Source organism: Cibotium barometz, chromosome 7, assembly GCF_041138505.1.
Source record: "Cibotium barometz isolate CiBa-2024 chromosome 7, ASM4113850v1, whole genome shotgun sequence".
Lineage (NCBI taxonomy): Eukaryota > Viridiplantae > Streptophyta > Polypodiopsida > Cyatheales > Cibotiaceae > Cibotium > Cibotium barometz.
Window position 1 is genome coordinate 28,902,087 of NC_141052.1, and position 16,354 is coordinate 28,918,440.

The window sequence follows — 16,354 nt, forward strand, 5'->3', positions numbered from 1 at the left end:
AGGCTGTATTTTCGAAAAAATGTAGCGTTCTGTGTTTCCAAAGGATGGTTCTATGCGGGCCACTCGCAAATTGCAACTTGTACATAGTGATGTATGTGGGCCTATGCAAACTCCGAAACACTTGTACTTCGTGACTTTCATTGATGATTACTCAAGGCATGCATGGGCATATCCACTGAAGGCAAAGTCCGAAGTGTTTTTGTGCTTCAAACAGTTTTTGCTTATTGGTTGAAAATGTATCCAATTGTATTGTGGGCACCCTCCGTTCTGATCAGGGGGGTGTACATTTCTAAAGAGTTTGATGCATTTCTGGCTAGTCGTGGGATAAAACACCAATGTATAGTGCCGTATACCCCTCAGCAAAATGGTGTTGATGAGAGAAAAAACAGGTCACTTATAGAGATGGCACGATGTATGGTCAAGAGCCAAGCTTTGCCACATGCATTTTGGCTTGAGGCTGTCATGTGTGCTGCATATGTACTCAACAGGTGTCCCACTAAGGCCTTGCAGTCTATTGCTCCATACGAAGCTTGGCATGGCAGGAAGCCTTCTTGCATGTCTTTGGTTGCTTAGCCTATGCTTTAGTGCATGTGCAACAACGTAGAAAATTGGATGATAAGGCTGTCAAATGCATTTTTGTTGGTTACAGTGCTGAGAGCAAGGGTTACAGATTGTATCATCCGCAGTCAAAGCGTATCTTGATTAGTCGAGATGTTGTTTTTGTGGAAGATGCTGTGCAGCCTTTGTTATCATGTACCAAAGAGACAGGTGTGAGCTCACGGGATGTATTTGATACGTTGTTGCCTCTGTTTACAGGTGGGAATTCAAATGTAAGTCCTAATGAGGTAAATATTCAGCCTATGCAGATTTCAAACATCATAGATCAGCCTATTTCTGATGCAGATTTACAGGATGTAATTTATGAGGATAGGGCTGAAAATGAGCAAGCTAGAGGTATGCCTAAATGGCTGGTGTAAACCTTGCGTGATAGTATAATTGATGCACCTATTTCTAGTCGTACTCGTTCAGGTTTTCAGCATGCCTCTTATGAATCAGATTGTTATGCTTTGGCTGTGTCTAGTATGTGTGAAGAGGAAGAACCTCTTTCATTTGATGAGACACAAAAATCAGAAAATTGGTTGGCTACAATGCAAAGTGAATATGATGCTATAATGAAGAATGGTACATGGTCTTTGTGTGATTTTCCTATTGGTAAAAAGGTCATTGGATGTTAGTGGGTTTTTATGTTGAAACGAAAGCCAGATGACAGTGTTGATCACTATAAGGCTAGACTTGTTGCAAAGGGTTATGCTCAAAGAAAAGGGCATTGATTTTGATGAGACCTTTACTCCCACTTGTCGTATGACTACCATTCGTAGCATTTGTGCATTAGCAGCTCATAATGGTTGGAATGTACATCAATTGGATATAAAGACTGCGTTCTTGAATGGAGATTTGCATGAGGAGGTGTATGTATCGCAGCCTTGTGGTTTTGTTCAAAGAGGGCAGGAAAACAAAGTGTGCAGGTTGAAAAAGGCTTTGTATGGTTTAAAGCAAGCTCCACGAGCTTGGTATGAAAAGATACATGCATATTTGATTGCACATGGTTTTCAGAATAGTCCAATAGAAAGCACTTTGTATGTTAAATGTGTGGATGATGTACATCTAATCATTGCTCTCTATGTCGATGACATGCTACTCACAGGACCAAATGAGATTTTAAGGCTGATTTGAATGCCTCTTTTGAGATGTCAGATTTGGGGCCTTTGCATCATTATTTGGGGATACAATTTAAGCAGTGTGATGGAGGTATTGCTTTGTGTCAGACAAAGTATATTGAGACATTGTTGCGGAGATTTGGCCTTGAAGACTGCAAGCTTATTGCTACTCCAATGGAGACAGGTTTGAAGCACTAATAACTAGAAAAGCCATCGAATAGCCGCACAAGAATAAGACAAAAGGTTTGAACTCAAAAAATGGAAATCATTCCAAGAGACGCAAAGAGGAAATGTGACCATTTCTACCCATTAACCAAACACAGCAAACATGCTAACAAAACAAATACATGCAAGATGGGTGAAACTTATTATACAAGGAAAACACATCTACATCATGTAAGACAAAATGATGCATATCCTTATGGTCTAATTATTGGGAATGAAGACATATGGAAGGATGACCTAGGATATAGTGAATAATTTGCCACTTGACTGGTAACAAGGGAAGATGATCCACCCAAGCCAAATCTATGCAGTAGACTACATGATTATTAAAACATCAACCAGATTATGTTCTAGTAATCAATCACAGTAGGATGGCCAAAAGTGTTGGCGGATAAATTAACACAAAAAGTTATTAATTACAATGAAACATGATTGCGTTACAAATCATCATTTAGAAAGATTATGCAGGCAATACACATACTATTGAGCATCACAGCATATTGCTTTCTTGTCTCTATTGATCTCTAATGATAATCATAATCTCTTGCAGTAGTGCTTAGTAGATTACATAACAACATGACTCCAAGAACAAAGTGTCCTCTATGATTTATCATCATGACTATTTGGGTCTCATTCCTAAGCTACTCAAAAGCTAAGGTAAGTGGATAAGGCATAAGTGACTAATAAAGCTACGGGTAATTTCCTAAGATAACATGCTATTGTCTAAGAGGACACAAATTTTTCAGCTATAAAGCTGGAAGCTTTAGGCATGATATATTCTATGAAAAAATTTTGGCATTACCTATTGGGTAACCCTTCTATTTTTCATGTAAATCATCTGGCTCTATTATACCTAGTAAAGTAATCCTAATCTCACTCATAAGTTAGCAAAATGGATGCCTTTACTTAGGAGTTTAATTTTAAGATTAAATATACACTAGGATCAGAGCATGCAATTGCTGACTTCCTTTCTCAAATTGATTTTGGAGAAAGCAGATCGTGTACTTGATCAATTGTAGGATCTTGATTTTTATAGTGTCTCCAAATACAGTAGGCTGGTATGAGAAAATGCTCACTTTTTTTTATGGAAGGCACTTGTTCGGAACATTTTAACACAGATCAAAGGAGGAAGTTATCTTTTAAAAGCCATACATTTTTTATGATTATCGGCCAATTGTATATAAAAGGGTTATAGACCATATAATCCGATGATGTGTGCCTAGTCATGAACAAGAAGCAGTATTGAAAGAAGCAGGGATAAATAGTCATCACTTTTTTGGGAAGAGGTAACAAGAAGGAAAATATTTTAGGTAGGTTTGCGGTGGCCTACAAAAATCAAGGATTCTTCAGAGAATGTTATACATGTGAACAGGTTGGTCAACCATAAGCTATAGATAGAATGCCACATAATCTGGTTTTACCTTTAGAACCTTTTCAAAAATGGGGTTCAGACTTTGTAGGTCCATTTAAGCTATCACCTAGATGAAATTTTAGATATATCTTGGTGGCTACATATTATTGTACCAAATAAGTGGAAGAAAAAGCATTGAAGGATTACCTAGCAGATTTTATAGCCAAAATTCTCAATGAAAATATCTTAACTATGGTTAGATACCTTTGGAAGATCATTGCTAACATTATTTGGATGCCTAATTAAGATGGTCAGTGATTGAGGAGGACACTTTCTAAACAAGGTGGTAAGAGCTCTAACTTCTTAATGTATGATAATTCATAGGAAATCTATTATTTATTATCCAACAAATGTCCACGCAAAGTCTATCAATAAGGTACTAAAACACATCATGACAAAGATAGTTAATGACAACCAGACATATTGAGACTAGAAGATAAATTCCACACTATGGAAATTCCACACATCATTTAAGGTAGGTAATGGAGCAACTCCATTTTCTCTAGTATATAGTTTGAAAGCACCATTTCCTATGGAAGCTACATTTCACAATGTGGGCATTCCACACATCGTTTAAGGTAGCTACTATTAGAGCAACTCCATTTTCTCTGGTATATGGTTTGGAAGTAGTAGTTCTTAAGGAATTTTGGTTCTTAGTCTTTGGGTATTGAAACTACCAAAGCAAGTAAATGGTTCTAGCTCAATCCTTATTTACGAAGATCTACCGACGACCTGATGTGTCAATTAGTTAAATTTCTCTAGTTCAGGTACATTTTCTAATAGTTTCTTACCATTAAGCATGCTATGTGTGGAAACTTCCATATTACCAAAAGTTAATCTTGTTGAATACTACTAGTACAAGACCCGCACGCTGTTATGGCCAATGCGCTACCCCCTTGGTACTCTCTCTCTCTCTCTCTCTCTCTCTCTCTCTCTCTCTCTCTCTCTCTCTCTCACACACACACACACGCGTGCATGCATGCGCGCATAAAGACATGCAAATAATGCTAATAAAAAATTAATATCAAAGGAAACAGACACATCAAAAATATAAACCACCATCCACACATCTATTAATAATAGATACATCACACCCAATACAATCAGAACACGATGTTGCTCAATCACATTAAGCATACACGATTAAGTATCAATATCTGAAAGATCCAAAAAAGTATATACAACAAAAATCAGTATCTAAATAACCATCCTTCAAGTTTCCTACAACGAAAAAACATCCAAAAAACAAAAGACCTATCAAGTGTTAATGTTCCAATGGCCATCCTTGAATCCAGTTATTGTCTAAATAAAGTTTACATCTCCTAGAGCACTCAACCATCGGTAATGCATCACGCTCAATACAATAGGAGGGTGATGTAATTGCAACAAACAGGCAATGTCTTCTTCTTTACCTACATGTAAATAGAAAAGAATAACCAAAATTTCACAACATAAAGTAAGAAGCACCAAAAACCATTAATCTAAGCACCTACAATTGAAGATCTCACTGAAGTTGCAACATGTGGTACAAAGAACTCATAGAAACAAGAAAAATTTGCATATTTAGTAAAGAAAACCCAATCATGTGGTATAAGGAAGCACTCAAAAGATGTAAGACATGTCTCGTAAGTCACTGGAACTCGTAGAGATGCACTCTTTCCTATATATAAATAGACTCTGAGGAACCTTAATGCCATGTCTCAAGAACCCCCCCTCTAGAACTTTCCCCATAAATATATATCTCCTGTTGGCAAAATCCTTAAGAAAAATAGAAAACAAAACCATATATATCAAAATAACCCAAATGTTCATATACTCACAACACAAATTATTTGTATAAAAAGGTATACCCGTCTTTGCTAGCATCTAACATGATGCTGGCAACATGTCTGGAAGGCAATTAGTGCACACCAAAACAATGGATTTGTAAAGAAACAAAAGAGTGTACTATGTTTAGAAGGAAACAAAAGAAACAAAAGAGTGTACCATGTTTAGAAGGCAACACATCACACCAAAACAATGGATCTGTAATGAAACAAAAGAGTGTACCATGTTTAGAAGGCAACACATCACACCAAAATAATGGATTTGTAAAGAAACAAAAGAGTGTACCATGTTTAGAAGCAACACGTGAAAAGAGTGATTTCCAAATCATGTGTTTTGGAAACAAATTAGAATTTGATAAGTGAAAACATAGAAATGAACGTGGAGCTTTATTATGAGCCATATCCAATGTGAATATAACCTTGGAGCTGAAAACAGAATCAGCCATACCAGCTGTGCAAACAGATCAACTGAAAATGCATCCTCAAGAAACACAAAATCCAGAAACCCAGGAGCAGGAGTAGAACAGATTTTCAGTATTGGAAGCTGAGGGGAAGCGGTTGATTGCTCATGTGTAAGCTCAGCGTAGGAAGTATGAGGAGAACATGGATGTTCTCAAGAATGCCAGGGATAATGTGTAGTAGAAGAAGACCACTGCGTGGAAGGGCAGCTGCAAGATATGGTGCAACAAAGGGATAGGTTAGCAGCTAATCTTGTTGGTCTTGGTCCATCCCCACAACTAGAAGATGAGATGAATGCTGCTTGACAAGAAGTCATGTGACTATAGCAAAGGGCACAACAGGCTAAAGGAAGCATAGCAAGAGGCCAGATCATTCTCTTATAGATCAAATAATCAATTGATCATCTAGCAGCAGCAGATGTCTTACTAGAGGTGCACAATTTTGTAACCAATAGTGTTGTTCCTATTCCAAACACCTGGTGCTGGGTGGTTCAGTTCACCAACACTTGTTGTAGAAGGGAGGATCGCGCACCTTTGCGCCATGGCACAATGAGCCTATCTCATATGAGCCTCTCACCCCTACATGTGTGAATAAGACAAAGTGAACCCACTGAAAGGTATCCTAAGGTGTTTAGGTCCGGATTTACATTTACCCCACCAGGTGTGCCAAGGTGTTTATATAGGTTTTTATCCACTGTAAGTTTTACTTTAAGAATACTATCTAATGCAATGCCAATAGACATATGTCATTTAAACTTCAGTTTCTTGATGCTTCTCGGAAGTTACCCATCTACTATTTATATACATGGAACATTGACAGTCATGGAACAAGAAAATATTATAATGTAGCTTGCTAGTTCATGTTTCCTACGTATTCTATCTTTCATCTTTGTCCCTTGTCTTTAAGCATCGTTTCTGTTACTATTATGGTGTTAAGCTGAGTTTAGTAATGCAGTCTGCATATGTTATCTCTGTGTTGATTTAGTCATCCCAATGGGGCCTACCAAATGAGACCTGGATATAAACAAGGCTATGTTTGAGGGTTGGAAGAAGATTTTAATGAAATGTCCATAAGGGAGCACAATCTAGCTAATCAAATATTTAAGGATTCCATGCCACTTCCACACAATGGAGCAATATCTATGCCATAAACAAAGGCAAGAGCAAGCCCACTTGTTAGCGACAATGGAGACATATCCAAGGACATAGTTGGAGTCTCCTCTTTTCTATACTCTAATATTAGAATTCCCATAGGTAGGTTGTTACCTGCTAGTAGTCTAAGCCAATGAAGGTATCTTTATTATAGATGGATGGAAGGAAAACTACATGCAGTTAAAACCCCTAGTGCTTCATCAAGTATAAAACAAAAGAATTTTCCTAAAGTATGTGTAAACAAACGGTGGCATTATTTCAAAGGAGACAAGAAAAATGTGATATTGACCATAAAAGACAATATTAAGGAGTTTGGAAAATTCCCAAATCTTACTTCGCAAATATTCACAAATGGGGAGCACGGTGAACTCTATCAATCTTTTGTCAAAACCCACTCATATGACATATCATTGGAAATGTCTTCATGTGTAATCTCTAAATATACAATCTCCGATAACTTGCGAGTTGATGTGCTCAAAACACTTTAATAAGTAGATTCAAAAAGCCCACCATTTGGAGTTAGTGTGCTCAAGATTAATAAGTAGATTCAAAAAACCCACCATTTGGAATTCCCAAAAGTAAGGGAATTTAATATGGTCTTCTAGAGTAAGAAAATTAAGAAGTTGAAGCAATGGAGATGCTAGAGTCAACACAGTTACAAGAGTTGTTAGGAGTGTTTGGTTAAATTGTCACAACAAAAAAACAAGTTTAATGGTTAGGTTGTTGGCTAATGGATCTTCATATCAACCCTTATGAATCTTGCATGATTTAAAGATCAAAGTGGTTGGGTTAAGATGCAAGCATTATTGTTCCCTAGGATTTACAATAAGACAAGGATATATTGAAAGTCAACCTCCAAGAATGGAGAACTCACCAAACCCATAAATGATCAGATTGCGTACCACTTTTTTTGAGCAAAAGGATGCACCGAATTGGATGCAAATGTTGGTAGAAAAAAACACTAGAGGCACTTAGTTTGTAAATTCTAACCACAATAGGTTTCACCCAATAGCATCACTTAACTTGTTAAGTGCCATCTCAACAACAAACTTCTTGCATGTTGTCACTTGAAACCTCGATAAAGACCTCACCTTTTTTAGGGTTTCTCTAGGTATGACCCAATAGCATCACTTCTTAAGTGGAAGCTTGGGAATCCCAAGGCAAGCTAACACTCACCTCATCCTATTCTCACTCATTGGAAGCTTGGTAATCGCTAGGCAAGACAACACTCTCCTCACCCATTTCTCACACTACACAATCCTATGAAATGGAAGTACCATGTGTTAGCTTGGAATTATAGCTTTTTTGTGATTGATACTAGTGCTCCAATACAAGAAGGTAATAGTTAAAAGAAATTTTAAGCCATTCCTTGCTATATCAGTTGGCAAAAATGTAAAACCACACCAAAGGTCTCACCAAAATAGTAACGATGCAACTATGCAAGGCAGAAGAACAAGCTTCTATAGCCACCCCTTATAGTAACCTTCAAGAAACTATAACTTCACTATCAATTAGCCACCCCTTATAGTAACCTTCAAGAAACTATAACTTCACTATCAATTAGCCCCCCTCATGATCAAGACCCATTCTCCTCACTAGCAATATTCTTTGGTGAAGAAGACTTCGCATGCCACGTGCCCAAGCCATGTGATGTCAATAGCCCCTCCCATAACAAATTCAACCTCACTATCAACAATCATCTCCCATTTAAAAGCATCTACCTCAAACACCTTTACATCAATTTCCAAGTACATCCCCAACATACCGACCCATCATTAGAGCACACCCTAACCTTATAAGAAAAAATGTTATTCCAACTACACTCCTGATCATGATGGAATATTGTGGCATTGCGAAATGACTTATAAAGTCCACATGTTTGCAAGAAAGGATTCTCTCAATCATGGAGTAGAGCTAGTGTTCTAATCTACTCTTTTGCAACTCTAATCTAGATTGTGTGGAATTACCATTTACGTTTGGGATATGCTTTGCCATTGTCAACTCGTCTTCTCCTTTATCCTCTCATTTTTGCTTATCTCTTGAATGGTATACATTTTGCATAGCCATGCTGTCTCGTAAGGATTCTCACTTCAAGCCTCATGGAGAAAGGTTGCAAAGCCCATTGTAAAAAGAACCACATTCATGTGACGAGTGCAAGAGGAGCTCCCACCATTCATAAAAGCCACCATTTAGAGTTAGTGTGCTCAAGATTAATAAGTAGATTCAGAAAACCCACCATTTGGAATTCCCAAAAGTAAGGGAATTTAATATGGTCTTCTAGAGTAAGAAAATTAAGAAGTTGAAGCAATGGAGATGCTAGAGTCAACACAGTTACAAGAGTTGTTAGGAGTGTTTGGTTAAATTGTCACAACAAAAAAACAAGTTTAATGGTTAGGTTGTTGGCTAATGGATCTTCATATCAACCCTTATGAATCTTGCATGATTTAAAGATCAAAGTGGTTGGGTTAAGATGCAAGCATTATTGTTCCCTAGGATTTACAATAAGACAAGGATATATTGAAAGTCAACCTCCAAGAATGGAGAACTCACTATAGTAGAGAGTTGTTTTGCCAACAAGTCTAATGCCATAGTGCAACATCCCAATGAACATGTGTTAGCTTATAACAAACCCATAAATGATCAGATTGCGTACCACTTTTTTTGAGCAAAAGGATGCACCGAATTGGATGCAAATGTTGGTAGAAAAAAACACTAGAGGCACTTAGTTTGTAAATTCTAACCACAATAGGTTTCACCCAATGGCATCACTTAACTTGTTAAGTGCCATCTCGACAACAAACTTCTTGCATGTTGTCACTTGAAACCTCGATAAAGACCTCACCTTTTTTAGGGTTTCTCTAGGTATGACCCAGTAGCATCACTTCTTAAGTGGAAGCTTGGGAATCCCTAGGCAAGCTAACACTCACCTCATCCTATTCTCACTCATTGGAAGCTTGGTAATCCCTAGGCAAGACAACACTCTCCTCACCCATTTCTCACACTACTAAAGAAATTTTAAGCCATTCCTTGCTATATTAGTTGGCAAAAATGCAAAATCACGTTATTCCAACTACACTCCTGATCATGATGGAATATTGTGGCATTGCGAAATGACTTATAAAGTCCACATGTTTGCAAGAAAGGATTCTCTCAATCATGGAGTAGAGCTAGTGTTCTAATCTACTCTTTTGCAACTCTAATCTAGATTGTGTGGAATTACCATTGATTACGTTTGGGATATGCTTTGCCATTGTCAACTCGTCTTCTCCTTCATCCTCTCATTTTTGCTTATCTCTTGAATGGTATACATTTTGCATAGCCATGCTGTCTCGTAAGGATTCTCACTTCAAGCCTCATGGAGAAAGGTTGCAAAGCCCATTGTAAAAAGAACCACATTCATGTGACGAGTGCAAGAGGAGCTCCCACCATTCAAGGGCCTCTTGGAGCATTGCTCGAGCTGGGCAAATTGGTAAGTTCCCCACAACCTTCTGTAAACAAGTACACAATGCAAGGTACCAATGTGGTACCATGCTACACATACAAGGAGACATCAAGAAAAATAAATAGTTAAAAGGGATTGCAAGACTCAATGCAGTACCACACTTCCTTGTGCAAGGGAACCGATTTGTTTTGCTAGAGGATACGCTACTATTGCAACAAGCATGTGAAATATCATGCAAAGCAACAACAAGACGGCAATTTTGTGTTGAAAAAAAAAAAAGCTTCAATCCAACATCAAGATCCGAATTTTATCGTGTTGTTAAGGAGTCAATGCCTCCAAATTTTCATATGTAAGTGGAATGCTAATACTTCTACTAAGTGCAAGAAACTATATTATGGTAATGTCTAATACAATCTCAAGCCAAAGTTGAACTAAAACACTAATACGTCCCAAGCATGTTTTAAAAACACCCCAAAAAACTAAGCCAAGCAAGGTAACCCTACAAACATAAGAGAAAGTGGGACTATGCCTACCCTACAAGAGCAAGTCAAGCCCAACACAATTTATACTCCAATAGCACCAAACAGCCATACTTGGCACCTCCACTCCACAATCACTCAAGTGCACCAAACACAAAAACCAAACTCAGCTTATAGCCTAATGCATGCACATACTGCACAAGATGCAAGGTAGCTTGGAGAGTGATCATTTAGCCGCTGCCACGCGATTCAGAGGGGGCCTGTTTACATAAAAATGAATTACATGAAGTGTAACCCTGCTTTGTTCAAAAATGGCAGGAGTAATGTTAACCATTGTGGCTACCACAATGTTTTGACTTTTGATACTAGGTTTTGTTTTGACCAAAGATTCTAGTCTTCTGCTTTCCATGGAAGGTTTGCTCTACCCTTCATGATCTTCAAGACCTATGATGTTTAAGATCTTGTGATTAGTGCTCTGGCCCATTCTTCCGAAAGCATCAAGTAGTGAAACATTTTATAGTTTAATGCCTTGGAAGCGTACTTTGTCATGCCGAGTTGCATAAGAAGCATAGTTCTAACCCTTGATAATGTCTTACAATCTTAGAGTAGCCTAATCACAATGGCAAGTGAGCAAAAATAGTTGAACAACATAAATCTTTCAATTAAACATTTCAAAAAATTTCCACTCAAGAATTTCATTTTGAACAGTGCTGGCTTTTATAATGTGAACTTGTCTAAGTTCAAATTGCATATAAATATGGGACCAAGACTACTCTCTAGAGATCAATGTTTCAATGAGTCTACTCTTCCAAGAATATCAAGGTTGTAGTGTGATGAAAGCTAAGGTTGAACACAAGTTCAAGACTTATTATGTTTGTTTTGGGGCATGCAATCATCAGTAGTGCTTTACTTTGCACTCTCCATCATTTTCCGGTAAGAAGGCGCCCAATCAATTAGCAAATCAGCAAAGACAAAGGGCTATGTTGCTCAAGAAATATAGACAAAGCCCTCCCAAAAGCAAGGTTTGGTAATAAAGAATAAGAATGATAGAGACACTGAATAGTTAACCCGCAGAAGTGATTCCCCAACTTTTTTTTTATAAAAAAAACATCTAATTCAAGATACAATGATATGGGCATTCCAAGAGACTTGTTCACCTCTTAATATGCCCACTGCTAAAAGAAGTTTCCGAATTCATGGATAGCCTTTGTACATATTGACTTACTCACAAAAGGAGAGCACACTACACAACAAGCTCATCTTCTAGGTAGCTGTACTCAAAAGTAAACTCTGTTTTGATGCGTTGGCACCTGCAAGACAAAGAAAGCTGTGAAAAACCATATAATTGAAGGACACGTTCAGTAGCAAAAACTATATTCATGATCCTTTTGTTCCTCTTCTTGTAGCTGCAATGAAAAAAGCTTGTATAATTTTCAAAGGTCACATACCAGCCTTGCTGGAAGTCATCATGAAGAATGTGGAAGTCAAAGTAGACATAAGTGCCCTGCTCATAGTCATCTGTGGTGTCCTTGGGTTCCTCATGGCGCTGGAACCATGTATTGTACTTCTTGTGATACCTCCAAGACTGCTTCTTTAGCTCCCTGGCTGCTAAGTACTGCTGGTAGGTACCCTGAAAGCCGAATTCCGGAACAAATGGATCACACTAAGAACCGGCATTTGACATGCTGACAGTTCTAATGGCCATATTATATGTCCGCCATACTTTTTGATACAAAGAAGAGTGAGAAAAACAAACCTGCTGATAGTAGAAAGCAAAAAACAAAACATCCGTATCAAGTCGTTCCCAGAATGCCGGATTATCTATCAATTCTGCGGGAGCTTGAGGATAGCTCGAAAGAGTCACTGCAGGATGTCTCTGTATGTACCACATGGTTTAACAGAATGATTCAATTCCTTTGATAAAACATGGATGCATGGATGCACAGATGTTAATATGTAGATAAATATACAGTAGTGCATGGGATACAGAGCATATGACATCCCCTACCGGTGTGTAGCTTCTTGACTGCTCTGAATCCTTTGGTAAAGGAATTTTGTGATAGGCAGCCTCAAGCATTTGCAAATTATAAAGCTGGTCATTTGCAGCTGTGCTAATTAAGTTATCCCCTATCGCTCCTAGGTCAGATCCACTTCTACGACCTATAACACCTGGTCCAGAAGCAGATGTTTGAGCTGTCTGCACAGTCTGGCCTGCTGGTTCGACATTACTTGACCAGCGGCTTAGCTCTGCAAGCGTGCCAGGTCCAGCAACCTACCAAGAAACAAGGATTAATCTCTCTCTCTCTCTCTTTCTCTCTCTCTCTCTCTCTCTCAATGTCACACATTCCTCGGCCACATCCACTTACCTCTTCCATGCTCTCAATGTTACAAGGGCTCTTCAAAAGCTGCATAATGGGAGAACAAAAGATCATGATGATCTACGCGCGAACACTGACCATGGGCACCATGTACTGGCTCCCGTTCTTGCAAGTCTTTTTAATATAACACTTTGTGAAGGCTTCCCTCCCTCTCGGACATCCAACACCATCATCCCCATCCACAATGCACGAGTGTTGCATGCACGGAAGCCTTATTGTACTTGATCCAGCCCTAAGCCTACTGATTAGGAACATGTGATGAATAGAGATAGAGGGGGGAGTGAGATGAACTGTACTTTCAGTATATTGATATGTTACAAAAAGATGTCTTTACCTGTACAACTTTGGCGTTCCAAAAGAGGACTGAATTCTTGACCAAAAGACTGCCTACTGGCTGACTAGCGATGAACTATGTCCTGCCCCCATCTCGGGATCAGATGACTATGCCCGAACTGAGAATTTCTATTTATAGGCTTTGGGAATTATATACCTAGATGAATCCAAGAACATGCCCAAATTCACCTTTTAGGAACGTGCATGTTATATACTCATGGTAGTCAACCCACAAGACTACATAACTATCAACTCCATTATGCATAGTATGGACTAGATACTACGACATCCCCACTAACATCATCAATGCCCAATAGTGGGTGTAGAACTCTGTATCAAGATATGCTCTCACACACACGCGCGCGCGCACGCACACACACACATAAGAGCATATATTCACACAAAGCCCTTCATACTGAGTTCCTGTCAAACCTCCAGAGATGCAGGGCAGACTCAGCCATAATGAAGCCTAGCACTAAGGGAAGTAGCAAATAGAAAGAATTAGTACAGCAAATCAGTAGTTGATAGGGCAAATGCACCGCTAAAGGCCGACTATTGTCGGCCCGCAGAAATAAGCACAAAATTCAAATAATATTATTAAATGCAGTTGAATTTGTCTATCTGATGCTCTTGACTTGGGCGACTGCTGATGGGCTGCCTTTGGGGACTTCCATTGTACTTGCCGGAGCCTGTTATGTACTCTAATTGTTACCTAATCAAGGATTAGCCATGTCCACAACTGTGCACGTCACATTCCCTCCTGCTAAACTTGATGATGATTTGGAAACTTCCCATCCTTCCTCCTTGGCCTACTGACTGTACTTTGCCTACCCAACTTTTGACACTTTGACCGAAAAACATGTCATTCCTCTGATTCCACTCCAAGTCTGGTTTGAAAACTGTGCATCTATTCCACCTGTGTCCCCCTGCTTGCAATCCTTTTCCCTTAACACAACTATGGTCACTTGCTAAGAATGATCATGCCTCATGCTGCACCATTGGAAACTAATCTGAAAGCCAATGGCTTGCTCCTTTGAGCACACCACTCCCACGGAATACTATCCTTTGGCTTTGCCTGTTGCTGCAGACCCACTTCATCAATGCTACCCTAGCAATCTTCTTCCACGGATCCATGCACCTTTCTTGGGATAGCTAAGTGCTTAGATGGCTAAGCCTAAATGCTATGATACCAATGTTGCATGCATGTGATGAATAGCTAGAAATAGGAGAGAGAGAGATGAACTGCATTTTCACTATATTGATATGTTACAAAAAGATGTCTTTAACTGCACAACTGATGATGCCTTTGGCCTTCCAAAAGAGGACTAAAATTCTTGACCAAAAGGCTGCCTATTAAAACTGACTGGTGATGAACTATGTCCTACCCCCAGCTGGGGATCAGATGCATAGTTGCAAAAAAGCGCATTTTTTTTGAAAAAAAATAAAAAACGTGTACGTTTCAAAACGTCCCAATTTTTGGGATGCATTTTTTTAATGGCAGTTTTTTTAGAAAAAAAAAATAAAAAGTAAAAAAATTTAAAAAAAACATTTTTACAAAAAAAAAATTTGGGACGCGTTTTTTTAAAAACAAGAATGCTCAATGTCGAATGGTCATTGGTAAATCAATATTAAAGTTGCATTGCCGCCACCAGACCCATGGGGGCCTGGGGCTATGTGAATGTATTATGATTTAATGAATTATGATAGTCATAGACTTCAAATTGTTCACTCTTGAGTTTTATGTACAAGTTTAACTTAATAAATGAAATCTATGGTTCCTAGGGTTAAAAACTATATATACGGGCCATAATTATAGCTAAAAAATTTAATGAATAAAAAACTTATTTTAAAAACTTTCCCAAAAATAAAAAACGTTTTTAAAAGTATAAAACCTCCCGTTTTAAAAATGTCTGGCAACTATGATCAGATGACTATGACTCAACTGAGGATTTCTATTTATAGGCTCTAGAAATTATCCCTGCAACAAGCCAACTATTGTTGGCCAACAGAAATAAGCACAACATTCAAATAATATTATTAAATGCTATTGAATTTGTCTATATGATGCTTCTGACTTGGCCAACTGATGGGCTACCTTTCGGTACTTCTATCGTACCTGCTAGAGCCTGTTATGTACTCCAATTGTTGCCTAACAAGGGATCAGATATGGGATTAGCCATGTCCACACCTGTGCACGTGACAAGGAGACACCATGGACCCGGATAATTCAAGGACTATCATGATTGGCCACACAATGGCCAAAATATATGGAGCAATAATAGAGAACATGAAGAGCTCTATGGTAAAGAGGATGGGGGGAAAAGTATCAAGCCAGGCATGCTTCAGGACTTCTCCATGCTTGACCATATCTTTAATTTAAGGGCTATCATAGAGGAGGCAAGGTCAAGCGAGAGATGTGTGTATTGTTGCTTTGTGGATTTCTGCAAAGCCTTTAACTCCGTCCCCTCGCACCTATTTGATAGGATGCGTGCAGGAGCTCCGGTTCTCACATGAGAAAATCTATGGTGTGATATTAACTATATGATGCAATAATTGGCCAAGTACACACTATTGGGGTCAAGCAGGGATGCCCACTTTCACCTACACTCTTCGGTCTATATGTTGATCAGATTGCAGTATTTGTGGACAGTTTTTGGATGCAGAAGCTCAACATTGACCTAGACACTAGTGCCCATATTGCTATAGGCCGACCACATTGTCTTGATCTCGGATTCAGCCGAGGGTTTGCAGAAACACTTGGATGCATTGGACAGATTTTACACAGGGAAAGACCTTACGGTCACTTTGGGCGAAACTAAGGTTAAGGTCTTCAAGACATCTTGAGTGATCTACTCACGATTATCTTTCTTATATAGAAAAGCCCGAATGGAGATTTTGCAAAAGTACGTATACCTTGGAGTCACTTTTACGG

At 38.6% G+C, this 16,354-nt stretch overlaps 1 protein-coding gene across 8 annotated transcripts in view; it reads right to left on the reverse strand.

Moving 5' to 3' along the window:
• Window positions 1-11,774: 11,774 nt before the first annotated feature.
• Window positions 11,775-16,354, reverse strand: part of LOC147636860 (transcription regulator NOT2/NOT3/NOT5 family protein) — a 70,161-nt gene continuing 65,581 nt past the window's right edge. For all 8 annotated transcript variants that reach the window (XM_086800435.1, XM_086800432.1, XM_086800434.1 and 5 more), the window contains exons 13-16: window positions 12,720-12,983; window positions 12,468-12,587; window positions 12,160-12,341; window positions 11,775-12,021 (exon numbers count right to left, since the gene is read on the reverse strand). In XM_086800435.1, the coding sequence (XP_086656561.1) occupies window positions 11,955-12,021; window positions 12,160-12,341; window positions 12,468-12,587; window positions 12,720-12,983 (633 nt within the window). In that variant the 3' untranslated portion in view covers window positions 11,775-11,954. The remainder of the gene's footprint in view (window positions 12,022-12,159; window positions 12,342-12,467; window positions 12,588-12,719; window positions 12,984-16,354) is intronic.